The sequence below is a fragment of the Coffea arabica genome, chromosome 5e (assembly GCF_036785885.1).
Source record: "Coffea arabica cultivar ET-39 chromosome 5e, Coffea Arabica ET-39 HiFi, whole genome shotgun sequence".
NCBI lineage: Eukaryota > Viridiplantae > Streptophyta > Magnoliopsida > Gentianales > Rubiaceae > Coffea > Coffea arabica.
Window position 1 is genome coordinate 52,727,003 of NC_092318.1, and position 25,442 is coordinate 52,752,444.

General features: G+C 37.5%; 5 protein-coding genes and 1 pseudogene across 6 annotated transcripts; 2 read left to right on the forward strand and 4 right to left on the reverse strand.

Moving 5' to 3' along the window:
* Positions 1–28: 28 nt before the first annotated feature.
* Positions 29–1,763, reverse strand: LOC113743277 (fatty acid desaturase 4, chloroplastic-like). The gene has a single exon (XM_027271250.2). The coding sequence runs from the start codon at positions 1,175–1,177 to the stop codon at positions 170–172; it is 1,008 nt and encodes a 335-aa protein (XP_027127051.1). The 5' UTR covers positions 1,178–1,763; the 3' UTR covers positions 29–169.
* Positions 1,764–2,906: 1,143 nt separating this feature from the next.
* Positions 2,907–10,400, forward strand: LOC113688352 (uncharacterized). 2 transcript variants are annotated; one of them, XM_072049284.1, is made up of 8 exons: positions 2,907–3,105; positions 5,189–5,388; positions 6,425–6,565; positions 6,658–7,023; positions 7,905–8,150; positions 8,901–8,993; positions 9,311–9,511; positions 9,791–10,400. In XM_072049284.1, exons 1-8 carry the CDS (start codon positions 2,928–2,930, stop codon positions 10,004–10,006), a joined length of 1,641 nt encoding a protein of 546 aa, XP_071905385.1. In that variant the 5' UTR covers positions 2,907–2,927; the 3' UTR covers positions 10,007–10,400. The 2 variants fall into 2 exon arrangements, with proteins under 2 accessions (XP_071905385.1, XP_071905386.1); XM_072049285.1 differs by having other exon boundaries at positions 5,240–5,388.
* A 1,003-nt stretch (positions 10,401–11,403) lies between these two features.
* LOC113743612 (cytochrome P450 716B1-like) lies at positions 11,404–13,771 on the reverse strand. The gene is made up of 4 exons (XM_027271660.2): positions 13,194–13,771; positions 12,436–12,874; positions 12,131–12,318; positions 11,404–11,966 (listed from the first exon to the last, which is right to left on the reverse strand). The coding sequence occupies exons 1-4, from the start codon at positions 13,683–13,685 to the stop codon at positions 11,655–11,657; spliced, it is 1,431 nt and encodes a 476-aa protein (XP_027127461.2). The 5' UTR covers positions 13,686–13,771; the 3' UTR covers positions 11,404–11,654.
* Positions 13,772–18,178: 4,407 nt separating this feature from the next.
* Positions 18,179–20,675, reverse strand: LOC113688588 (taxane 10-beta-hydroxylase-like; annotated as a pseudogene).
* Positions 20,676–20,814: 139 nt separating this feature from the next.
* LOC113688589 (protein FATTY ACID EXPORT 5-like) lies at positions 20,815–23,543 on the reverse strand. The gene is made up of 3 exons (XM_027206460.2): positions 23,176–23,543; positions 21,859–21,946; positions 20,815–21,103 (listed from the first exon to the last, which is right to left on the reverse strand). Exons 1-3 carry the CDS (start codon positions 23,372–23,374, stop codon positions 21,031–21,033), a joined length of 360 nt encoding a protein of 119 aa, XP_027062261.1. The 5' UTR covers positions 23,375–23,543; the 3' UTR covers positions 20,815–21,030.
* Positions 23,544–23,565: 22 nt separating this feature from the next.
* Positions 23,566–25,085, forward strand: LOC113688587 (uncharacterized). Its single transcript, XM_027206459.2, has one exon. It carries the CDS (start codon positions 23,721–23,723, stop codon positions 24,999–25,001), a length of 1,281 nt encoding a protein of 426 aa, XP_027062260.2. The 5' UTR covers positions 23,566–23,720; the 3' UTR covers positions 25,002–25,085.
* The last annotated feature ends 357 nt before the right edge of the window (positions 25,086–25,442 follow it).

Consider the following 25,442-nt stretch of genomic DNA (forward strand, 5'->3'; position numbering starts at 1 on the left):
AGGGGAATGGTGTTTTTAGAGAATTGGATTGTGGTTGATTAATTTTTTCTGGTTAATCAATAATTTACTTTACAGTGGAGAAGGATCCATCAACAGCAGCCATTTTGCTGTGAGAATGCTGCTTTCATCCAAAGCATGCAGAAAAGAATAAGCAATAATAAAAATTGAATTATAACTCTGCAATTAGAGATGAGGTATCTGTCTCTTCTGTCCAGTTGGAACTAGGTTCACTCCAGGACCGTGGTCTTACTCCTAGCTTGAAGAACAAGATCATTTCAAGGGCTTCAAAAACCTTGTATGTATCCAAAAGCTCGTTCCAAACGCCACTTACGATGCAGTAATTGCTGTCATATGGAGGACGGTGATGAGCTCCGTGCATTGATCTAGATACCAGCACTCCAGCATCTTGCAGTGCCACCACCAATGGGTGAAGCTTGCTCTTTGTACTGTGAGCCCAGGCATGGAACTGCTGGCTAAACATGATGCAGCCTGAGCAGACACTAACAAAACCATGCAGCACAGGATCATTGAAGATAAGGTCTATTGGGAGAACTGTGAAACTAACAGCTCGAGCTAGAGCATGCAAGTTGTTAGCAAATTGGCGCCTTGTGATGATCCACGGCCATTTGTGATGGCCTTGAAATGCTTCAATTTGACTACCAAAAACCGGGGTGTTTTCATTGCCATAGTTATCAATGCCCCAGTGGTAGACTCCAGAGCCAAGGTCTGCCAGCACGTAGCCGACAACACCTGCTAAAATGGGCTGTAGCCATGTGCCCGAATCAGCTGCACCAGTTACCGACTTGGCTAGAGAAACTAGCACAGTCGTGCATCCACTTGCCACCCATGCACGGTGAGACCATGTTGATTTCAAGCTTGGATCATTGAGCATAGAAGTGGTTGTGACTGGGGAGCTCCGTTTCAGTACTGGTGGTGGATCAGTTGATTGCAAGCTTGGTTCATCAAGTGCAATGGTAGTTGTGGCTGGAGTGCTTGTGTTCAAAACCCATGGTAGATCAACGACTAATGGCTCAGGGTGGCGCCGCCTGGATTTGGTGGTAGTGGTAGTAATAGAGCGGTAGATATGCGAGGGAGGGGAAAGATAATGGCATTGGTTAACATGGTGTAGGGATCTAAGATGAGGGAATGCAGACATGGGAGCAACTTCTGCAAACATCAAGAGAAACCATTTTGCACCAGAAAGTCTCAATATATAGTACTATGAAAAAAGGTACAGGAGAAGAGAGTTTAGTGGTTCATGAGACTCAGCCCAAGCATTTGTGGTCATTGATAGCGGGGGGAATAAATATAAGGAAGTAATGTGGCTACAAAGATAGATGCGTGGTTGCTGAGTTGCTTGCTGGAGGCTTCCACTGAATTCGTATCGTATAAGAATAAGAGTTGTTGTTTTCAAGGTGGAAGGGAAAAAAAAAGGAAAGAAGAAAATAACTTTGGCTTTATAAGAAATAGAATTCGAGGGATCTACAATATATTCTGTTCGAGAGAGTGAATATTTGGATAGGTTATTCTAGTTCATGTCTTGCATTGCTTGCGTGGCTCATTGCTGGACAACGAAAACTGTTGTTTTGAGTGAATGCCAAATCTTCAGCCAGCAAAACCGAACGTGATCTCTATCTATTTCAATAGGAGCCAGGAAAGAAAAACATGTTGCCAATTCTACCACGTCAATAACTTAAATTGCTATGGCAGCCGTCCAATATGAGCAGGTCAAAACCAACACCAACCAACTAATTCATGGGCATTGCTCATGAAAACAAGAAAAGAAGAAAAAAAAAAAAAGGAAATGGCTATGATGTCAGTGATAAAGCTTTTTATGTTTACGAGTTTCAGTTGTAGTACCATGCTCTTTGCCGATCCAGAGGGGGCAAAGACCATGATATTGCAAGGAAGAAAAGAATATTCCTTCCTGCTCGATAGAGCATTTTCTTGATACCTAGCGGTGCAAGTTCGAATTTCATGAAGAATATCCGTCTTGTAGTAGCCTAGAGCTGTTTGGCCACCCACCACATTTTGCTTTCTAGAGAATCACTTGATTGGCTATGACTTGTCCGATAACTCGTAAAATTATGCCCACAAAATACAGACTTGCTTCCCTGATGGTTAGGTACCGTCTCCGAGAGGATAGACTATAGAGATAGATGCTGCTGGACTCTACGTACCAGAGTCATGAAATCAGGCTTCTACCGGGGGAGAAAAAATGTTGATAATCATATCCAAACTAACTCATAAGTAGTAGGAATTATAGCTCAACATCACTGCAAACTAACTATAAATTAAGTCAGGTGGAGTATAAACCTTTAACTCAAATCAATTCAAAAATGGCGAGGTGGAGTATAAACCTTTAACTCAAATCAATTCAAAAATGGCGAGAGTTACAACTCAATACCATTGACTATATAACATAAATTAATCTATGTAAAATAGTAAAATTTGAACTCATAATCTCGAGATATTGAAGCCTTAATATAACCATTAAATCAAAATCTTATTCAAGAGTTTTCAGGAAGTTGATCATCCCCATATCTCGGATAATGAAGATAGGAGTATTCCCAGCCACGGATTTAAGGGGGGGCTGGTGGGGGCTTAAGCCCCCCCCCCCCAAGCCGCCGGAAAACCCCCTATATATAGGGGATTCCGGCGGCCAGCCCAGCCCAGCCCAGCCCCCCCACGGTGATCCAGATCTACCATCCTCCATGGCTCCATGAATGCTGCAGAGGAAGTGAAGAAGAGCTGGAAAGCCGCTGCCGTGCTGACTGCTGAGGAAGAAGATGACCCATTTCATTTTGAATTTTTTTTTTGTCCTCTAAATACAAAACGACGTCGTTTCACTTTTAGTGGAACGACGTCGTTTTGTATAATGAGGGAAAAAAAAAAATACATCAGATGAAGCCCTAAGGCTTCATCTGATGCAAAAGCACGCCGCCAGTGCCAAAGGGCAAACAAGACTCCAACTCCAAGAAGAAGACGCCAGGCTCCAAGAACTCCAAGAAGCTTCAGTTGAGATTCTACCATCCTGCTTCAAGCCTTCAATTCAAGGCTCCAAGACTCCAACTCTCCACCATTCCATTCACATAAATCTTTTAGGTTAGTTTTTTGGTTTAAATTACAATATTCATCTTTATATTTTTGTTAATTATATGTTTAAATTATTTTTGAATTTTGAGTATCTTGATATTAATTTGATTAAGATTAATTTTTATTTAGTTTATGTTAATGTAATTTAAGAATTTGAAAGATTACATTAAAAAATTTAATGATATTAAATTTAAATTAGAAATTAGTTTAGAAATTGTATAGATTTTAGGTTGTATTTAGTTTTTAAAATTTTATTAGTTTTATATTTGAAATTTTAAGAATTAATTATGTGAATTAGAAATTTTGAATGTAAATATAAATTCAAAATTTTATGAGATTGAATTAGAGATTATATGGGTATTTAGTTGTACCTTATTTTAACTTTTTGATAATTTTATATAATGAATTTTATAAATTGAGAAATATTAGTAATATGAATTTATTATTAAATTAAAGAATTATTTATATGAATTTTAAATTAATTGATTATTGAATTGCATAATTTTATTGAATTTAACCACAATTATTTAATTGTGACAGAAAATGGAGAGATTCTTTAAACCTAAACGAGTCCGTAGCGGTGAATCTTCAAATGAGCCTAATATTAGTGAACCAGTTCAAAATCAATCTTGTGTGGAATTGAATTTAAATGATATTGTTAGTGATCCGGGATTACGAAAATCAGTTGAGAAATTTGATATTTCTCTTCGAGACCATGTCCGAAGAGAGTATTTGACTAGGGGACCTTGCCAACCGATTGGCCATATGTATCCAAAAACATCATTTGGTAAACAACATAGAAGTTTCCAAGATAGTTGGTATCAAAAGTTTGTATGGTTAGAGTATAGCATATCGAAAGATGCGGCGTTTTGCTTTTGGTGCTTTCTTTTCAAAACACAAAATAAGGGAGGTCGATATGCAGAGGATGCCTTTACAAAAACGGGATTCAATAATTGGAAAAAGGCAATAGCAAATTTTTGGGTATGTATAATAATATGTTTTTATTATTTTTATAATTATTGATTCTAAATTTTACTTATTAAATATATTTATTTCGTCACAAAAAAAAAATTTTAATACACTTCAGCCCCCAAAAATAAATTTCTGGCTCCGTCCCTGAGTATTCCATTTAAACATCTTTATGTAACTATTGCAGGTCTTGAAAGTTGGTTTCTTGATTTAGAAACTACTATCATATAACTTGGCAATTGAAACATATTATTCAAAAAATAGACAAACTTGAGGGAGAGTAATGACAAACTCTGATGATTGATTCACTTCTCCTGTTACAAGCTATGTTTGGACAAAAAAAAAAAAAAAAAAAATCACTCCTCTTGTGGTAACACTCCCGCATTTGTGACGCCACGGAGTATTATCCAAGGAAATGAATACTACTGACAAAAGGTAGGATAAAAAAGAAAACGATAATGACAAATTTCCAATAAAAGAACAACCAATTGATGCTCCCGTATTGATCTTAAGGCTGCCATTAATAGCATAAAATTTCATGTGGGTCTGTAAAATGGTAAAAACTTTGACTTGCTTTCTTCAGCCAACTAACCTTTTCTCTCTCATCTACTTGTGTACGCTAATCTAGAGATCACTTATTGATTTTGCGATAAGAGAAGTTTATCGTTTTAGTAATCATCAGATACGTAGAATTTTCACCGAAGTTTGAAAAAAAAAATTCTTTACTTTATTGATGATGAAATCTTTCTTCTGCGATTCCAACACAGCCAAATGAAACTTCTTGTTTCCACTTTAATGGTGCTTAACCACCCCAAGGCTCCGGCAAAGGTTCTATAGCAGTACCAAACAACTTGGGTCATCACAGAATTAGACTTTCCAGCGGAAATTTTTGTACTCATCTGCTGAATTTGGATAAAGATCAAACCGTTTTCATCCCATATAAATTTTTTATCACAATCCAATACTAAAGCTGAAAACTTTCTTTCAATTCTCGAAACAGCCATGTTAATTCAACTCAAGAAAAGCCACCACGTATGCTTGGGTTTTATCATTTATGCGTTCTTTTTTGCATCTCAACTACATGACCTGAATGTCCCTTTTCATCCCTTGGATGTCTTGCCAGTTTTACCAAGACGAGTCTCATGGCCAATTATGAACTATTTGAATAGTGCAGTGGACCTTTTGCCTTCGTTCGTTGGGGCTGCTTCTTCCACCAACAATAGCTTGGAGTGGAAAGGGGCTTGCTTTTACGAAAATACTGCTTGGTTGGAGTTTAACAACAAGAGCGGCAGCGAATTCGGTGGAGGCATACTTCATATCAAGGTTTAGATACTAGCTAATTCTGTCTCTTCTTTTGATTTCTTGATTGTTTCTTTTTTTCCTTTTTTCCTTTTTTGAAACTTTAGCTTTTTGGAGGTTTTATTTTTGCCTAAGTGACATTACGTGATCGCTACAAACTCGGCATTTTGGAAATTTTTTTCCTGGTTTATTTACTTGATTTTTCTAAAGAAAATTGAGGAGGAACATATTACCTGTATTTCTAGAACATAAGTCCATTTAGATGATAGGGTAGAGTTGCAATTGTTGGTGTTGGTTGAGTATCAGCTAAATATTTGATTGCCAAGAACATGAAGAAATGAGTTGTGATCACTTTAATTAAGCTGGGCTTTCAGGTTTTAGCTGGACATATTTGTACTTCTGAAGTGATTTGAGTTGAACCGGAGTTCAGGATTTAAAACGTGCAAATTATCCTTTTAGATTAGATAGAGACACATTTCTTATGAACGTGACTATCCTAGATGATTGGAGTTTTCCTATGATGCTTGCTTCAAGTTTTACTTTCAAAACTTTTTATCGTTGTTGTCCTCATTGGGTGGCAAATTTTTATTGCTCAGTCTATTTACTCAGAAATTGGATGGAAGGTTGCCACTAATCTGTGTATCTTGAGTCATCAATCCATGGAACATCTAGTTTTGTGTATTTGTCTTTTTGAGAATTTGCAGTAGCTAACCCACTTAGGTTAGATCTAGTGTCTAAGACAACGACATGAAGTTAGTAAGATTGTTAAGATTCCCCAGCACCCATTTTCTCAGATGAGAGATGAAAGTTTCTGCTACCGTTTGCTCTCTCTTTTCTCACCTATCTTGGGGAAGGCGCATTTGTTTTTTGTTTTCCTGTTTCTAGTTGGCCAAGAATTTCTTCCTTCTCATTCATGTTTCTGCAAGCATGATTTTCATTTTGTTCCTCTTTTACTTATTGCCGAGTGGCAGGAAAGGGGAGTGATGGTTGTCTGACTTTCATTCCATGGCAAGATAAATTTTTGTCGTTGGTATTCACTTGTGTTCCTTTGACCGTTCAGGTTAGCAAGGCTCATAGCTGGACATGTATGGATCTGTATATTTTTGCAACTCCATACCGTGTGACATGGGACTATTACTTTTTGTCTCGTGAACATACCCTTGAGTTCAAAGAGTGGGAATCAGAACAGGAGTATGAATATGTAAGTTCAAACCATCTGCTGATCTTAGTCTACATGCATATTTCATAGAACAAAGTTCTGCATCAGATATAATCTACTCTCCATGGAAACAGGTCAGACACAAGGGAGTTGCAATTTTCCTCATGAAAGCAGGGATGCTAGGCACCCTTCAAGCTCTATGGGATGTCTTCCCATTGTTTACAAATACAGGATGGGGAGAGAATTCAAATATTGGGTTTTTAAAGAAGCATATGGGGGCTTCATTTGAGCAACGTCCTCAACCATGGGTCATGAATGTTAGCGTTGATGATATACAGTCTGGAGATTTCCTTGCAGTATCAAAGATTCGGGGCCGATGGGGTGCTTTTGAGACTCTGGAAAAATGGGTGAGTGGAGCTTATGCTGGTCATTCAGCTGTTTGTTTGAGAGATTCTGAAGGGAAGTTATGGGTTGGTGAATCAGGACATGAGGATAAGGAGGTACTATTTCAAACTTTCCAGATTATAAAATATATAAAGGCACCACAAATATATAGGTGTACACTGACTTGCTGAAAGCACTTCAACAATTCTCTCTTATTATTATCTGCTTTTACCTCTCTCTCTCTCTCTCTCTCTCGTGCCATTCAACACATTCTGAGGCCTATGTTTTGGTGATTTATTATTTTTCTGTGGCTCATGAAGTATTATTCTTTTACGTATGGACTTAGTATTATTCATTTACGTATGGACTTCATGGAAATAACTAAGAAGCAGATCTAAATCAAGTGCTAGGGGTTGTCATAGTTATGCCTTCACAGGGTGCTAATGGAGTGAGTGACGTGTTGAAAATCTAACGAAAGCACTTAAGATATGTAACCTTGATGTGCTGATGAGGAGTGACAAGAGAGTTGTTTAAGTGAGGCATAAATCAATTCAGAACTTCCCCTTTTCTGTGTCTCTTTCTTTTCATGTAGAAAAGAAGATGGGGTAATGAGGAGTCATGCATATAAGGTGGTTGCTTCACATTATTTTACCACTTTTTCTTGCTGACTTGCACTTACTGAAGCTCAAGGTATTTCTGCATTTCCTGACAACTGTTTGTGTGGATGAGGAGTACCAACTGTTTTCTGTTTTCTTCATCAATCTCATAGCCTTTTGTTTCTGGAGGAGTGTTTCTTTTCTGCCCTATCTTTACGTGTTCATTGACATGCTCTATGTTGACTGTTAGAACATAAGATAAAAAGCATGGCTAGGTACAAATGGTAGAAGGTATGCATTCAGGATGTTCACAACTTAACTTTCTCCAATTGCTTATTGGTTAGGAATTCATTCTTTCATCATTTTCTCTTATGGAAAATTGAATCACAATTCTATGACAGGGGCAAGATATCATTGCTATCTTACCATGGGATGAATGGTGGGATTTTGAGTTGACAAAGGACGATTCTAATCCACATATTGCCTTGCTTCCTTTGCATCCTCACTTCCGGGCCAAGTTCAATGAGACTGCTGCTTGGGAGTATGCACGTAGTATGGAAGGATTATCTTATGGATTCCATAACTTGATTTTTAGCTGGATAGACACGATTGAAGGAAATTATCCACCTCCCTTGGATGCTCATTTGGTAATCTAAATTTTTTAAGTTTGAAAAGTTTACTTTTTAAGCTAACTTCGATTGACCAATGTCTTATATTATGTTAAAGTTTCCAATTCATTCAATATTATTGTAGTGTACTACTGTACTTCCTATGGATCTGCTGCTGCTCAAATCTTGTACTGCTTGGACTGTGGTGTTGTGGTGTTAGGCAAATACATTTCTATATTATGATATTTTGGCTCAGTAATATACCAAAAAGAATTCTACTGTTCCAGTAAACATTAATCAGCTAGATTTTACTGGGATATGAGGATATGGTCTCTTCAGTGTTGTATGCACGATAATTGGTTTGCTTTCGTTTGTCTTATCATAACGTATTGCTGTGATTGATTTCTATTATCTCAACTGATAGGACCATGTGAATGCGATTGTCAAGTAGCCTTATTCAGGCTTGGAGTCTGTACACCATAATTGGTGTTGTATGTGATAATTTTAGGTTATTTTCGCAGATCTTCAGTGGTCTGGGGTTTAAAAGCCTGCATTTTTTATTGACCTAGTTCCTTTTTGAAGAAAGCTTCATGTTGAACTTAAAAATTTTGAATATGCTCTAGGAGTAATTTTTCTCGGTTGTGAACTAAGTAAAGACTTCATTCCATAAATAAGATTGGAGTTTCATATAGTGAGTTTCTTTATCGTTTTTTTCTCCTCACTAATTTCCTCTTCCCTCATCTCCACTTTTGCTGCTTAAATTGCTTCTGAAGCGTGGTTCTGGTGCAGGTTGCTTCTGTCATGACTGTCTGGAGTCAATTGCAGCCAACATATGCTGCTAACCTGTGGAATGAGGCCTTGAACAAGAGACTTGGAACTCAGGTTTTCATTTTTCCAAGACTACTTTTAATCCCATGGTCAAATGTTTATCCTTAACACAAAATGATTGTAAAATGTAAAGTACGACAGCTGAAAAGGTAATGATGAAATAAGATGTAGCCATGTTGTGTTTGATAGAAGAAAACCCCAAAATAAAGGGGATAGGTTGAGATTCATATCTCTCAGCCAAAAAGCACGCTGAATGTAGATGGGTTAATAGTAAATGTCTAAATCTTTAAGTTGCAACTTCTATTCTGCATGAAGGCTGTAGGTTCTAATGAAGTGTCAGATGGTTAATCAAGTGTCCAATTTGTATGCAGGGGCTTGGTCTTCCTGAAATTCTAGTTGAAGTGGAGAAGCGTGGATCATCTTTTGCTGAACTGTTGGCTATTCCAGAAAGGGATAACTGGACATACATTGACGGGAAATCTGCATCATGTGTTGCCTTTGTCCTTGAGATGTATAAAGAAGCAGGAATATTTGGTGAACTTGGAAACTCCATTGAAGTTACTGAGTTTACGGTGGGTCTGCTTGAATTATAGCTGAGTCTTTCTTTGTGCTGATTTTTTGGCTGCATTCAGTTGATTTATTTATGGTGGTGTCTAAGCATCGAATGGGTTGTGAAGTGCACGTTTTTCTGCAATCTACTTCATATTGAGATTTTGCAAAATCGATCAATTTTCAAAACTCAAAATATAGTTAAATAAGGTTGAACTTGAAATGATAGTTTAGGTGTTCTAGCGTGAACTCCTTGTCAAAATATCTGATGAGTTCTTAACCCATTTAGTTTGCCAATGCAGATTAAAGATGCTTACTCACTGAATATTTTTGAAAATGATTCAAGCCGCTTGCCTCAGTGGTGCAAGGATGGTGACACAGTGGAGCTTCCCTTTTGCCAGATTCGAGGGAAATACCGGATGGAATTGCCTGGATACAACACCATAAATCCATACCCTCATATGAATGAAAGGTGCCCATCTATGCCTCCCGAATATTACAGACCAGAGGGTTGCTAATGGGTTCTCAAGTTGATACCCTCTGGAGGGTCCTTGCACAAATTTTTTGGAGCCTTACCCTCATGATGCCCATCTCTGCCGCTGATAACTTTCTTATATTCATGCATTGTTTGACTTGCTTGGGATGGCACTTAGGGACAAATACTGTCCAATTTACTATTAGTGAACTATTTTAGGTAAATGAAAATGTAGCTACATTGTACAGTTGCAAATGAATGTACATTAGTGGTGCTCTTATGTTTCCATTATGTTTTAATGATTTCTTTTTTGGGCTTGGGGAAGCGGTATCCGTGAAATATGACATAACTTGAGTAGGTTATGAACTATGTTGGTATTTGGGGTGCCTGTATTCTAGAACAAGTGGTCTTTCACATAATTTTAATGCTTTTGTACATGTTATGAGGATGCATGCTAGAGATTCATGAAGCTCCACGACATGTGACAGCTTCATCGTATGCATTGTATATGGTATTCGGGATTGTCTTGTTTGATCGATTAATTTCACATAATTACTGAGGTAATGTTCCCTAGTCAAGATCTCTGATAGAACTATTTCAACTCTAGAACAAGACGTGAGTGGCCTTGATTTTTTGTTCAAAATAGTCTGTTTAAACTTTTATATTGCTGCTGCAAACTCATCCCTGCTGATTGCAACTTGTTGGGGGTTATTAGAATTTTGAGTCCTTTTGTGGGCACTTTTCAGTGGAAATTGTCAGCACGGAACTGTTTCCATTTGAATCGAGTAACCAAATGGTATATGGTGATTAGTTTGAATCTTTGCAAACACATATCCTGTACACGTTAATATGTTAAAGTCGTTCTGCTCGAAATGGAACGAAGCACTGTGGAGGAATGGATGCCTAGTTTTCCAGTCTTGCAGGGTCAAGTTTTGCAGGCATTGGGAACATGTTATTTTCCGCACGAATCATAGCCTTGTGTAGAATTTGGATTCTTGGGAATGTGAAGTTGATCAGTAGTGAAGTAGAGTGTGCATTATCAAAGGTGGGGAATGAGAGAAACTGATGTGCAAGTGGTTGCAGGGTGTCTTGAGTTTGGGAAAGATTCTTACTTGTTATCTTTTAGCCTGTATACTCGATATCTTGCAGTGTCGACCTGTTGGCAACTGTACATGTAGTCCTCTTTTAAGTTTTAAGTCGATAATTGCTCGCTACATCTTTTTAACGTCATAACATGCTTACAAGCCATTTTTAACTGTCTTTCTAACAATATCCATCTTTGCCTTCAATAGTTTTCACGCGTTCATGGGATGTAAACCTTAGGTAGTTCACGTTCTTGATTGACATTAACTGGTGTTGGGAAAAATAAAAATTAAAATGAAACCTAGCTACATGATGGAAAGCTGCAAACAGCAAATGTAAATGTTAGCAAGATACTAATGCTCAAATTTTGAGTTGTTCTTTTTCCTTCATTTTTGGACTTAAAGAGCTTAAGAAAATCTTAATCCTCGTACTTGAAGGTCCTCGTTTGACTGACACAGTAACTCCAAAGTGGGCATTAAGTACGTACGGCAGCTATTATGCATTAAAGGAGTTAACACAAGAATTGTTCTTCGGAGACCACAACTACTCAATGGCTTGATTTTCTCTTCAAAATGTGTCTGATTCACCTGTTGAATGCTGGTATAATATCAGTCTTGGAATGGGTGGTTCCTGGGGGATAGCTGGATAGGAAGTCCTTCAGTAGGCACTGGCATTGGGTCCCTTCTGAAGTGGTCAGTGCAGCACAATTTCCAGTGGAATTGAGTAACCAAATGATGCATGGTGATCAAAGTTTCAATCTTTGCAAACTCATATCCTGGACATATACGATACCCCCCTCCGAATGGAACATAGCAGTAAGGAGGTATGGCTGCTTGATTTTCAAATCTAGCAGGATCAAACTTCTCTGGTTCATGGAATATGTTGCTGTCCATATGTGTCATGGCCGCAACCCAGAATATCTAGTCATCAAATCAATAAGGATCATTCCATGCTAATGCGAGTGATATAACTGCTGTAGAATGAAATACTCCTAATTGTTGTCAAGGTTCTTGATCAAGGGGGAAGAAAAAGAAATCGATCAATAAAATTTTACACGGCACCAAAGTTTCAGATAGAATCATACTTGCCATCCTTTAGGAATGATATAGCCTCCAAACTCGATGTCTTTTATTGTCTTCCTAAAACCTCCAAAGATGGGAGGGTAGAATCTTAGAGTCTCCTGCGCCACCTTCCAGGTATATTTCATCTTAGACAGGTCCTCCCATGTTAGAAACTGTCCCGAGGATTTGCTCTTTGCAATTTCATCTTGTTCTATGTTCGAAAGAAGTCAACTTTTGAACTCGTACAAATTTATGCGCTAATTTACTGCAAAATGCAAATGTAGTAAATGCAAACAGTTGGGAAAAGTGAAAGCGAAGTAGAACTTACCTTTAAGAACAGCTTCATAAACTGTTGGATTATTTGCTAGAAGTCTCACAAGGAAAGTAATCAAAACTGAAGAAGTATCGTATCCTGCTGCCATAATGAGCATCACGTTATGTATTATCTCATCTTCAGATAGTGAATCCTCATTGCCTTCTCCGCGGATGCTCAGTAAGCAAGAAATCAGGTCCTGGTGGGATGGAGCTCCTTTCTGTAGTTGAAGCCTCTTCTCGTGTAAAAGCTCCTTTAACATCCTTTGAACCTTCGCACTGGCCTTGAGGCTGTTGTTGAAGAGTGTGAAGGGCAGGTTAACAGGAATTGACCACATTCCTTCTATCATTTCTTGGAAATGGTGGACATATTGATCTCTTCTTTCTCCACGATCAATCCCAAAAAGAAGAGAGCAAATTATGTTGAACGTGAGCTTCTTCATCAAAGGTAGTACCTACCAGAAGCCCCAGCCACAGTTTGGTGACACAGTAAACAAGTCAATCAGAAACGTTTGCCAATTGAATTTGCAGATACATTCCGAAATTGTGCAGTGTGACTATGTGATCAAGTTTTGGAAGATATTCTCGAAGACATTCAAATCCCAGTTGGCAGGCACATATATTTGGCATGAAAATTTTCCATTTGGATAAGGAACTTCAGTTCATCATCTGATTCAAGTTAAGATTTTGCATCAAGGGTTCAATTATAGGTTATAGCGACTCTTTCCTAGTCAAATTCCTAAGATAACATGCTAGACACGTCATAGAACATACCGTGACCTGCTGATTCCCTTCCCAGTGCATCTCAAGATGGCTCCTGACTTCTTCTTCCATCTTGCTAACGTACATCTTTAAGGATTCTGGCTTCAAGAAAGATACAAGGGCGCCTCTAACCCGTTTATGGTCTTCGCCACTCAGTTCCAACAGGCACCGATCACCAAGTATCATTCTTAGTGACTGCGTCTGCTGGTTGGATATAGAGCTACCATCGCCGCCGAAAATAAGTTTGTTTGCCGCCTGACCGTACATGAAAACTGTTGGTTTACCAAAGAGGCTTAGCTTAGAGATGGGGCCATACTTTTTCACTCTACCTTCAAGCCATCTCTCGGCAGTGTTGGCTCTCATTGCCCAAAGAAGGCCGAGGCTTTGGCCTACCAGAGGAATACCTAGTGACCCTGGAGGGAGCCTTCCTGATGTTCTTGATCTCTTCAGAAGAAGAAAACTGATAGGTAAGAGCAACAAAAGCAAGGCAACGAAGAAATTCATGATTGTGTTTGTGTTGAGGGACCGTGAGAGAGATGGAGAGATCAATGTTAGGCCCGCTGCCAATTAAACATCAGCCTGTATTAATCTTGGCTCATCGTATGGCTTTTATTATTATTATTATTATTTTGACTTCTCGTGAAAGTCTGAGAATTGAATATGATCGTTGACTACGCAACTAGAAGCACGTTATTCTTTTTTGTCAGCAATACATTTGTATAACCTACTCTATCCTGATCTAGGGAGAAGGGAAACCTAAGGAGGCTGTGGTAGGAGACTAGTGGGTATACAGACTCAACTAAACCAAGGGAGTACTCTGACATAACCTTTAGATTTTTTTCGCTGCAGGTGAAATTTGAACCCTCACCTACAGTCCAAGGAGTGACTTAAACCCCTCCCTAGTGGTCACTGAGCCATTGGCCCAGTGGTTTAGAAGCACGCTATTCGAGTATCGGCTGTCGGCTGACCGCATGGCATTGAAGTAGAATCAAAATATTTTATAGGGATAATTTCAGAAACCTCCCTGATGTTTCTAACAATTTCACAAAGCTCCCCTTAATATTTTAAAATTATACATACCTCCCCTATTGCTGCAAAAGTACTCTAATATCCCTATATAGGATGCTTAATGACTTTTTTTTTTTTTTTTTACAAAATTTCAAAAATTCCAAGGAAAAGCAAAATTGACTTATTCTCTCCTTCTCTCACGCTTCCACCTTTCTATCTTACTCTTTCTTCCATTTTCTTTTTTGCCCAAATTCCTGTCACCCATTTTTCTCTGCCTAATATTTCTCCTCCAATTCAAGATCAAATTCTATCTATCATCCTTTGCCCCTATTTATCCCCATTCTTCCTTTCATCATTTTTTTCTTATCTCTATTATCATCTCTTTTTTGCAAATATGATTAGGTCCATCCTTTTTTTTCCTTTTAATTCTAATTGTAATTGATTTGATTTTTTGTGTCTATTTATTTTTATCCAAATTTGGTTGATTATGGGCAATAAAACTTAGTGATATCAAAAGTTAAGAATTTGAGGAATGGATGGGTTTTAGAAATGGATGGGTGAAAAAAAAATAAATGAGGCTGCAAAGAGCAGAAGACGAAAGAGTTGCACTATTGATTGTTAATGAAGCGTTAGTTTTGGATAAAATTTGAGGTTGAGTTTTATCCAATTTGGCACCAAGTGATGGATATAATTGACTTGTGTAGGAAATGTAGGGGTTGAAGCTATTAGACATAAATTAGGTTGTAGGGTGTTGAGTGTTAGAATTATTGGAATTTATCTTGATTTAAATTGGGGTGCTTGCTTGGCTTTTCTTGTGGTGTTGCTTAAAAAAAAGGAAATCATCATTGTTGAATTTTTTTTTCTAAACTTCTATTTTTGGTAGAAAGAGTTTGTTGGCTTTGGTGTTGGAAGAAAGGCAATCATCCAAGCTCTTTTTATTTTTCCTTTTTGTCTATTTGACAAAAAGGGTAATTTAGGATATTTGAAAGAATTGATAGCCTGTTAGGCCTATTTTGAAGCAGAAATAGTAAAAGTAAGGAAGGTGAGTATAATTTTTGAAACTTAAGAAGAGTTTTCTAAAATTGTTAAAAATCTCAAGGGAAGTTTCTGAAATTATCCCTATTTTATATTCCAAATGGACTCACCGAGATAGATCTACAGATGCATAAATTTTGAGGAAATCACATACTATGACAAACTAGTGTGAATACCCGTGCTACGCACGTTGTTGACATTATTGAAAAAATGAAAATAAAAGGGTGAATTAAAAAAGGTTAAAAAATTGTACCAACACAATTAAAATATAATATCTGTCTAACAATAGTTTGAAATATGATAGAATGTGTATATTATTCAAAAATTACCTTTTTCGGAAGATAGATCTTGAAAAAATAATAGAAATTTATATTAGAAAATGAATGATATATGAATAAAAATGAATGTAATTAAATGTTGTTAAAATAAAATACTTACAAATATTATGCATTCGATTTGATAATCTTATATGAAGGTGCGAACATTCTTCACACCGATCAACTTTTAGTATAAAAGCCAAAATTGGTGATTCAATTAATTCTGTTGAATTTTGTGGAATGCGTACTATAAATGAAAATGCACGATCTTTGCATGAATTGATTTGTTGGTTGAACAATCTATCACCATTGTCCTGAGAATTAAGTAAGTGCGAAATTCAAAATTAGTGTATTTTTTTTACATAGTTTATAAATAGCATTATAAAAAATAAACATATATCAAGAAATTCTACATTCCTTTGTAATTTTCTGAGATAAGAAGCATTACAATCAAATATGAATCGTGCATGTCTGTCCTGTAGATTAAGATGCATGTTACTACTGGAATCTTTAATTTGTATGTTGACATTGTATCTGTTTGACAAATAAAATGTTATATATAATACAGAAAAAATTGTTGAAATTAAAGGTACATGAAATTAATTACCTAACAACAGTGTCGATCACGTCATTACAATGCATACACACTGTTTTTGAAAAACAACCTTCACATAGTTATCCACAATTTTTGCATAGCTCATAGAACATGTTTTCTATATTAATGCTCTGAATGCAAGCAAGTATTCGAAAATATTTAATCTAGTAAAAATGAAAGAAAGTATAGGTTATGATTATAAATTTAAAAAGTTTGTACAGTAATTAAATTAAATAGAGTAAATTTACAGTACGTATGATTGTATATTCGGATATCCATATTCTCTTTGAATTTACTATCAACAATGTTTGTGATGTTGTAAAATTACTTGACATCAACCACGTAACTAACTTTCGAGCACATGTATCATTTTCAAACCTACAATTTTTTGAAATACATGTTGATAAGAGTATGAAACAACATTAAAAGTTTGATGTAGTGTTACTGATAGAACTCACCAACTGCGTAGGTATCGAGCAAAATTTAAATTGTGATTGATATACAATTTGCTAGCTCCAATTGTACAAAGTGATGATCCTGCATAGCATGATTATATTCGCTAAAAAACTATTCAAATTATATAGAGTATAAGTAAAAGCATTTGATTTACCTCTGAAATTTCGTACGCAAATACCACATGCTAGTAAAATATTATTTTTTATAGCAGACTGATATTATAGAATTTGTAGTATATTCAATAACTTGATACTCAAATCATCGATAAGGCAAAATTTGGCTATATAAGTTTTACAGTGTCCTAACTCCTTGTAAAAAAAAAACACACTAAATAGTCCTAATTGGCATCGCAAGTTACGGCAACGTACCAGTGCCATCTAGGCCTAATTTTTTTTTTGGGTCAAAATCTAGTCCTAATTGGTTCTGCTGTTTCTTGATCATGTTGTATGCTTGCGAATTAAAATTGTATTAAAATAGCATGTGAATGAGCATTTGTCTTTAATTAAGGAGTAAAAAGAATTTAAAATATAAATAACAAACTATAAACGGTTTATGAAGTAAATTATGGGAAAGTTTTAAATTTTAAATTTGACTGGTGATAGGGTTAGTTATAACTCACTACTTTTTATATATTAAAATAAATACAAAAATCTATAACCCACTACTTGTTACGTTATTGGGATTTTTTTAGGGTTAAATATAGTAAGCCCCTTAACTTTACATTTAGTTGCACATTTGTGATTTTTTTGAAACGTGATTGTAATTTGCAAAGTTCATTTGTAGGGGTGGTTATAAGGTTAGTGTGGTGACAAATATTTCTTAATTATAAAAATGTAATATTGTATTAAAATAGCATACGAATGAGCGTTTGTCTTTAATTAAGGAGTAAAAAAGATTTAAAATATAAATAACAACTATAAACGGTTTATGAAGTAGATAGTGGGAAAGTTTTAAATTTTAAATTTGATTGTGATAGGGTTGGTTATAACCCACTACTTTTTATATATTAAAATAAATACAAAAATCTAGAAAAAAGAATGAAAAGTTTAGAAGCCATTGAGAGGGTTTCAGCCAAAAATCCCTTCCTCAATACATATAGATATAGATGATGGGGGTCAAAATTTGAACTTTTAACTCCCAACCATCAAGACTTGAGTCTTTGTTGGTGGCCACCAACCCATCTGCTTATTCATTGAGGAGGTTTCAACTTTCAAGTGGCAGTAGGTAACCTCTGTCTACTCATTCTTTTTACTTTTTCCCATTTTTTATATTTGCTGACCAATCAGCGTTGGTATGCCTTGACTTTCTCGGAGTTTAGCCATCTTAGAAATGGCAAGACTCCAGAGATTCTAGAGATGCATTGGCGGGTGAAAGCCAAAGACGTTTAATTTTATGTTTTATTGCTGCAGCATTTGTTTGACCAAAAAAATTACCTTGGTTTTTTCTTTTAGCAACCATCGAAGCTTATGATGAAGAGTACTAAACAGCTATTTTGGACGTACAAGCTTGCTTCGAACTACAATAACTAGTCCTGAGAAATCTTCTCTCTCTCTCTCTCTCTCTCGACGGGAAAAGATGCAGAAAAATAGAGCAAGTTTCAACTGCGGATAACTCTAGAAGGGAACTTCGTGCTCAATGCTGAAGTACAAAACAACTGAGAATTAATTGGCACTTGGCAGAAAATCCGATTCTCGACCTTCCAAATCCAAGCTTTAGTTGTTAAATTGATTAATGCCCTGAATCTATATTGTATTATGTTTTCTTTTTTGGTGTTAGTTGAATAGGAAGTCCTTGAGTTGGTACTGGCGTTTGGGTTTCGACTGAACTGATTGTCTGGGCAGCACGACTTCCATGCGAATTGTAACAAGACAGTGAATTGTGACTAAAGCCTCGATCTTTGCAAACTCGTATCCTGGACATTTACGAACTCCTGCCCCGAATGCAATGAAGCAGTAAGGAGGAATGGAAGGTTGATCATCAATTCTTGTCGGATCAAACTTTGTGGGATCTTGAAATACGCTGCTATCCATGCGAGTCATGGCCGCAACCCAAAATATCTAGTTATCGTGAAGGAAGGATTTTTTAATCCCACGCTTTACCATATACTAGAAAGAACAAAAATAACAGGAGGAGGTATCTCTCTTACTTGCCATCCTTTAGGAATGAGCAGGACATTGTGTATTATCTCTTCTTCAGATAATACTTCTGCATTGCCTTCTCCGCGGATGCTAAGTAAACAAGAGATGAGGTCCTGGTGGGACGGAGCCCCTTTTGATAGTTCAAGTCTCTTTTCACGTAAAAGCTGCTCCTTTAACATATCTTGAATCTTTGCACCGGCCTTAAGGCTGCGGTTGAAGTGTGTGAACGGCAGGTTAACAGGAATTGATTGACCAGACTCCCTCTATTAGCTGTTGGAAGTACTTAACAAGTTGATCTCTTCGAGCTCCATGTTGAACCCAAAAAGAAGTGTACAGATCATGTCGAAAGTCAAGAGTCTTCATTAGAGATAATACCTAGAAGCCACATGAATTACTAGTTAATCTTTGACTTTGCATCAGCTATTCTGTCACAACTCTAATGCTGACAAGATTGTTTATCGTCCTAGATTTAAGTCCGAAACAAACAATTATCTAAAACCAGACGTCAAAGGCATGCTCAAGACTGAATAATTGTACCAGATAGACATTATTGTTATTGAGTTGAGAAATATATGACCCAATCTATCTAGGATGACGTCTTCTGGAGTTACAACAATTACACTTTCCAATCAAGAAACAATTAAGGCTTCATGGCGTAGGTCTTTCTAGCAGGTTGGTGGAATACAGACTACTGTATCGCATTTCAGTAAAAAATTTACGGCTATGGATAGGAACAAAAAAAAAAAAAAAAATGAAGAAGCTCATAACTTACCGTGACATGTTGCTTTCCTTCCCAATGCTTCTTAAGATGGCTCCTGACTTCTTGCGTCATCTTGGGAACATACATCTTCAGACAAGAAGAGCATTTCTAACTCGCTTACGATCTTCGTCGCTGAGTTCCAAAATATTACCATCCCCCCAAAATCAGCCTTATTGACACGGCCTGTTGGTTGTTGGAAAGTTTGCCTCCGTCACTGGACTGAACAAAAACTCGTTTGCAGCCTGTCCATAGATGAAAACTGTTGGTTTTCCAAAGAGGCTTAGCTTAGAGACTGGACCGTACTTCTTGACTCTTTCCTCAGACCATGCTTCAGCAGTATTGGCTCGCATTGCCCTGAGAAGGCCAAGGCTTTGGCCTACTAAGGGTAGTCCCAGTGACCCCGGTGGAAGCCCATCTGATGATCTTTCCTTTCCTCCTGAAAAGGAGAAAGAAGATTGGCAGAAGGAACAGTCAAAGTGTGAGGAAGATGTTCGTCATGGATGTGTCCTTGTGTTGCAGTCTTGGTGAGTGAGATTGATCGTCCGTAGACACGTTTGATGCTACTTAATGATGAATACTCTACTGCGGGACTTTGTATTGGAAGGAATATGAAACAATGCTGTCAGTGACCATTTGTTTAGTTCCGAAACTTTGTCTATTTTGAGATGGGAATCAGATGGAAATGTCCTCATGCTGCCGCAGCATCACTTGTTGATCCCATCCAACCCTGCCGACCCGCTAATTTATCCTGCATTTCAATTGTTTTTCTTGGTGAAAATGTACAGGAGTTGTTTCAGTGTCAATCAATTTTATTAGGCTTTTCATTTCGATCGCTTTGTGACTTGGATATGTTACGCGAATTCATGGTTGGGTTTGGTCTTCTATAATGGTTCTCTGGTTCACCGCTTCTATTTCTTATCCAAGTTGTTTGTTATTTTTAATTCCTCCTGCAACAATTCTCTCCTAAAAGTCAACTCTTCTCTTTCACACAAACTCATTTCACCATTTCATTTGTATATCCTAATTCTCGCTGCTGTCCACTCGAAAGGCTTGGCCATCTTCACCCTGGTTGGTAGGTGTATTCGGGCAGACAGAGAAGAAGAAAAAAATCTTGTCATCTCTTAGGGAGTACAATTCCTACTAAATACTGATTAACTACTTGTTAAACTATCAGCACTCCGATTCCCCTTTGTCCATTCAGGGATTGGCCATCTTCACCTCTGTTGTTTAGCCTTATTCGAAGACAATGAATATAGATAGCTAAACAAGCCTCTAGGCAGACTTCTTCCCACTAAAACGGAGTCCAACAATCAACATCTTACGGTTGCATAAATCTTCATATGATTACGTGAAATAGTAGAGAGCACTTGTATACATGCAAAACACAGTGGGAGTGGTAAAATCTGTTGATTTGCCAGTAAAGTGGCACAAATTCTTTTCCTGCTTTCGTGCAAAGCTGTTTAATTAGTAATGTAGCAAAGTAGCCGAAAATACAACCTCGTCTTGAACCCGTAAGGTTAAATGCTGCTTCTCAGGGCCATCACTCGCTCTTTGTGGGGAAATGGTTTCCACCAGTGATAATTTTGTAGAGATAAAATACAGTCATAACCGCGCTGCAAGAGAGTACGGAGGAGTTCCATTTCAGAATCTCAAAGTAAATTAGGGGGAAAATCATAAAAAACTAGGTAAGACACCAAGTTACCTCATCCAGGTAAGTAACTAAGTCAAACAAAGATAGTTATAAATATCACAAAGAATTTACCGACAAAGATACTAGACAGAGAAAAAGATACTAATGATTTATCTAGCAACATGCAGTGCAACATAAGGGATAAAATATCAAGTACAAATGGTTTTATACTAAACCATTCATCTAGCAATGTGCAATAAATACGCATCCCACTCAACATCAGCAATCAAATATCAAGCATAAATGGTTTTGGAACTCCAAAAATGTTAAATCATTTCAAGACTCCCAGAGCAACCATGTAAGACGCTACAATGTGGCAGATGATATTTGACCATTCTTGCTCTACCCTGGTGATGAGGTTAATTGGGGACAAAAAAATTTGTGATGAGGCTAGTGCAATTTTCTTCCTGGCCCTATTGCTATCTCCTATCCTAGTTCTTTGTGATTGACCCTGATGATGCCAACATGTTCCCCACTTTTAGGTAGTAATTGAAGCCCATAGGTTGCTTTAGTTCGAAATTCTGCCTTCATGAACTTTGGCATTGAAGGCAAAGAGCCCATAGAATGAATAAATGCATAACATGGATGCAAGCATTTTTCTGCCCCAGATTCTAGTTCTGCAACAAAATAGAATAATCCAACTACAAAAAGCATCCTCTTCCAATGTTTTTAAATTACCTGATCCCAGCAACAACACCTGCAGGCATTATCTTTGAAGTTTGCAGGTAGCGGTGTACCATGACCCATGCAAGTACAGCAGCACAAGCTGTTTGAACCACATTTGAAATATTAGATACCAAATTGTGAATCATAGAGCTAATCATTGTTCAAATAAGATCATCAAAAGTATATACAGCCTCTTTTATAGATCACCACATAACAACATTGACAAAAGAAAAGGCGATAACTTGCAATTCAAATGCAAAAATTGCAAGTACAAGAGATTAGAAATCTAACTAGGGAAAAGATCTATTCTTTGCATCTTAAAACCTATAAAAGTTTATTTAGGTTTAGAAGAGCATAGGCATGGTCCTGTACAAGCGCACAGCTTTGATCTACTAACTTCCTTGATGGTTCCTAAGTAGACCCTTTACATCTTTATAAAGGTTATATCCCTCCCCACCCCTTTCGGCCCCCAAAAAAGCGCTTAGTAAACCAGGAGCAGAGGTTGGAGTGTCCCCAAACTTCTGAGCTCCAACAAAGACTCACACACTAAAGACAGCATATGAAGTCCGTTACAACTTGTTATCCACCTAAGAGAACTACAGAGCCAAAGAGAATTTGCTGTCTTCAAAAGTACATGCTGCAAAAGCATTTCATTACAGTAACTCTTAGTTTAGCTTATGCACAAGCAAGGAGCTTGGGAAGTTACATTTTGCAGCAAGAAAAAGTTTAACAAGAAGAAAGCTAAAATTATACAAGTCGGAACGTACTTGCATAAGCAGCTAAATGTGCATACCATATGCCAACTAAATCTGTAACAAATTCGCATGTTGATCTCAATTCTTCTTCTATTTATGATGCAACGTACAAAATGCCAATAAGGCGAAACTATATTTTGCTGTTATCCTAGTTCCTCAAGCAGGCATAACAGAAAGTAAACTCGGATTAAGAATTAAACTTGGACCATCCAAATCTACACGAGGTAATGGATCTACTACAAGTCTAAATCAAGAAAAGCAAGATCTGAACATAAGATAATTGCTGCAACAGTTCTTTCTCCCAAATTCGTTACGTTGTCTTCTTACTATACCAAGTAGCGAAGTCATAAAACGCAGAAAAAACTTAACTGTTTTTGCCAAAATCGGATTTTCGCCCAAGAATATTTATGTATGCCATATAAAGAAAAGATATTTCCTTCCACACTTCACAACTTTTCGAACATGATTACCTATCATATCACCAGGAGAAAAAAAAAAAAAAAAAGATGTCCATCTCGAGGGAAAAAAAATTGCAGACGTCTTAGGAAATTTGACTTATGAGGAATTTGATTACCAGTTTCAAGAATCAAGGCAAGATAAGAGTTCTTGCGCTTATGGAAAGCTTGGAGGCTCAGATAACCAGCTAAGAGGAGGACTAATCCCGTGCCAAGACCCCCAGCCAGTGAAGCTGTGCTTCCCTTCCTGGCATATCCGACGATGCCACCAGCAACAAGAATCAGGCCATACGGAATCGTAAAGCAAAAGTCATGCATTTTTCACCAACTGGGTTTTGGAAGTAAGATTGAGAGAATTCGACAAATTGGAGGCCTTTCTTCTCCAGATCAAGAAAGAAATTTATCTGAGGGTGGTTTTTCTGAAAAATTCAGCTGCGAAATTTGGAGGGGCTAGTGGTGTGGTGTGGTGGGCACGAGCCTGTTGCTTTATTTCTTGGTCAAAAGCCAAAACCCAAAACTTTACCTGCAGCTACCTACTACAGGGGCAGGATGGTAAACTAGAGGCTGATTAACGGAACAAACCCAAGGAAGGCCCAAATCTGTTCCACGCCTTTACCTGACTCCGTCTACTTAACCCGTTTCGTATGGACTGCTCCGTGAACTAATGCAGGTTCATTTTCAGATCCGAACCTGGCCACTACGGAGGCTACATCTACTTTATTTTCTTCTCAACCCGTCACAAATTCGTTCAAGCTACATTCAGGGAACCCTAACCTCAACTGCAGCAATGGCGACTAAATCGGGTTCTTCAAAGAGACCCATGTGCCCGATATGCTCCAAGCCCGCCCGAATTTGCCTCTGTACCCGATTAAAAGCCCCCAGTCTCGAGAACTCTGTCGCCGTCACAATCCTCCAACACAGCCTAGAGAAAAAGCACCCCCTGAATTCTACAAGAATAGCCTCCCTTGGCCTAAGAAATCTCACCGTAGTTTCAGTATCTGATGTCAATTTTGAAGGCCGGTTCGTCTTGGACTTCAGCTATCCGGATTCTAAAACGGGTTCGAGTCATTGGGATACGAATATCACTGATTTTGGAGGAAAAGGAAATGGTAAAAGAAAGTGGGATTCTGTTCAGTGGCCTATTCAATGTAATGGATCAGAGAAAGGTTCTCATTTCGTGAAGTTAACGGAAAGGCCAGAAGAGAAAAGGACTAATCTTGCTGACTCTGATGAGGATTTTAGTAAAAGAAATGATTTTGGTTGTGTTACAGCTTCCAATAGTGAATCTTTAATCACTGAATATGTTTCAGGACCAGCTTTTAGTCCAACTGAAGCAGTTTCTGGATGTTCAGGAGATGCTGTTGTTGCTTTTACTATTGAGAAGTACGGCGCTATTGCATCTTTATGTAACCAAATGCAGAAACAGAACAAGTTTGATCAGCTATTGGCTTCTCAAATAGCTGGTAATGATTTAGGAAAAGGGTTCAGTGTAGTTAAGTTTCAGAGAAAGCAGTTGCATGGAATTGATGAATACGAGGAGTTTCAGGAGTTTGAAATCAAAGTTCCCCCCGGATCCGTATTGCTTTTTCCTAGTGAAAGAGCAGTGAGGATTGAGGCTATTAATTTCGAGGTGAAGAACTTGATTGTGTTGGATGGAACATGGGCTAAGGCCAAGAGAATGTACAGCGAGAATCCTTGGTTGAAGCTTTTGCCTCATTTGAAATTGGATTTAGATGAGCTGAGCTTGTATAGTGAAGTGAGGCATCAGCCAAAGACCGATTGTCTGTCGACTATTGAGAGCATTGTATATGCACTCAAGGCTTTGGGCGAAGACCCTGAGAAATTGGATGGTCTGCTAGAGGTCTTTAAATCCATGGTCGGAGATCAGAGGCAATGCAAAGATGAAAGATTGAGCAAAATCTCTGTAAAGCCTTCACAATCTTGAGCATTGATCTCATCATTTCAGTTTTCCATATTCACAATGGGACTCTTCATTAAATTGTTGGGATCTAATTGACAGTTTCTTGCCCTTCTGTGTTCTTTAAGTTAGCGTTCAGTATTTTATGCTTTTACATATTCTGCACGTTACCTCTAAAATTACACGGAAGAATAATAATGTGTTGCTATATAGTATATCCATAGAGGAAAGGCCTAGTAACTTCTTTAACTAAGTAACCTCATCTCATGCCTTTAACAATAAAAATTCATAGCAAGTCAAGATTAAGGCTAAAAGATGAACCAACTATTCAATGTTTAAATCGAACTCAGCTTGGTAAGAATCTGTTAGAGTTTAGTTCACCAACTAATCCAAGTCTAGATTGAACTGTGTTTTATGTTCGATAATATTCAGACTCGATAAAAAAAAACTCATTCAAATTCAATTTGA

Coding starts and splice junctions, on each gene's coding strand:
- LOC113743612 (XM_027271660.2), bottom strand. CDS start 13,685: ATGAATTTCTTCGTTGCCTTGCTTTTGTTGCTCTTACCTATCAGTTTT. Junction 12,319..12,435: donor TTATGAAGCTGTTCTTAAAG/GTAAGTTCTACT, acceptor TTTCGAACATAG/AACAAGATGAAATTGCAAAG. Junction 11,967..12,130: donor TCATTCCTAAAGGATGGCAA/GTATGATTCTAT, acceptor TTTGATGACTAG/ATATTCTGGGTTGCGGCCAT.
- LOC113688587 (XM_027206459.2), top strand. CDS start 23,721: ATGCAGGTTCATTTTCAGATCCGAACCTGGCCACTACGGAGGCTACAT.
- LOC113743277 (XM_027271250.2), bottom strand. CDS start 1,177: ATGTTTGCAGAAGTTGCTCCCATGTCTGCATTCCCTCATCTTAGATCC.
- LOC113688352 (XM_072049284.1), top strand. CDS start 2,928: ATGCAAAAGCACGCCGCCAGTGCCAAAGGGCAAACAAGACTCCAACTC. Junction 5,389..6,424: donor GAGGCATACTTCATATCAAG/GTTTAGATACTA, acceptor TTGACCGTTCAG/GTTAGCAAGGCTCATAGCTG. Junction 9,512..9,790: donor TTGAAGTTACTGAGTTTACG/GTGGGTCTGCTT, acceptor TTGCCAATGCAG/ATTAAAGATGCTTACTCACT.
- LOC113688589 (XM_027206460.2), bottom strand. CDS start 23,374: ATGCATGACTTTTGCTTTACGATTCCGTATGGCCTGATTCTTGTTGCT. Junction 21,947..23,175: donor TGCCTTGATTCTTGAAACTG/GTAATCAAATTC, acceptor TGGTTCAAACAG/CTTGTGCTGCTGTACTTGCA. Junction 21,104..21,858: donor GGTGTTGTTGCTGGGATCAG/GTAATTTAAAAA, acceptor ACTCTCTTGCAG/CGCGGTTATGACTGTATTTT.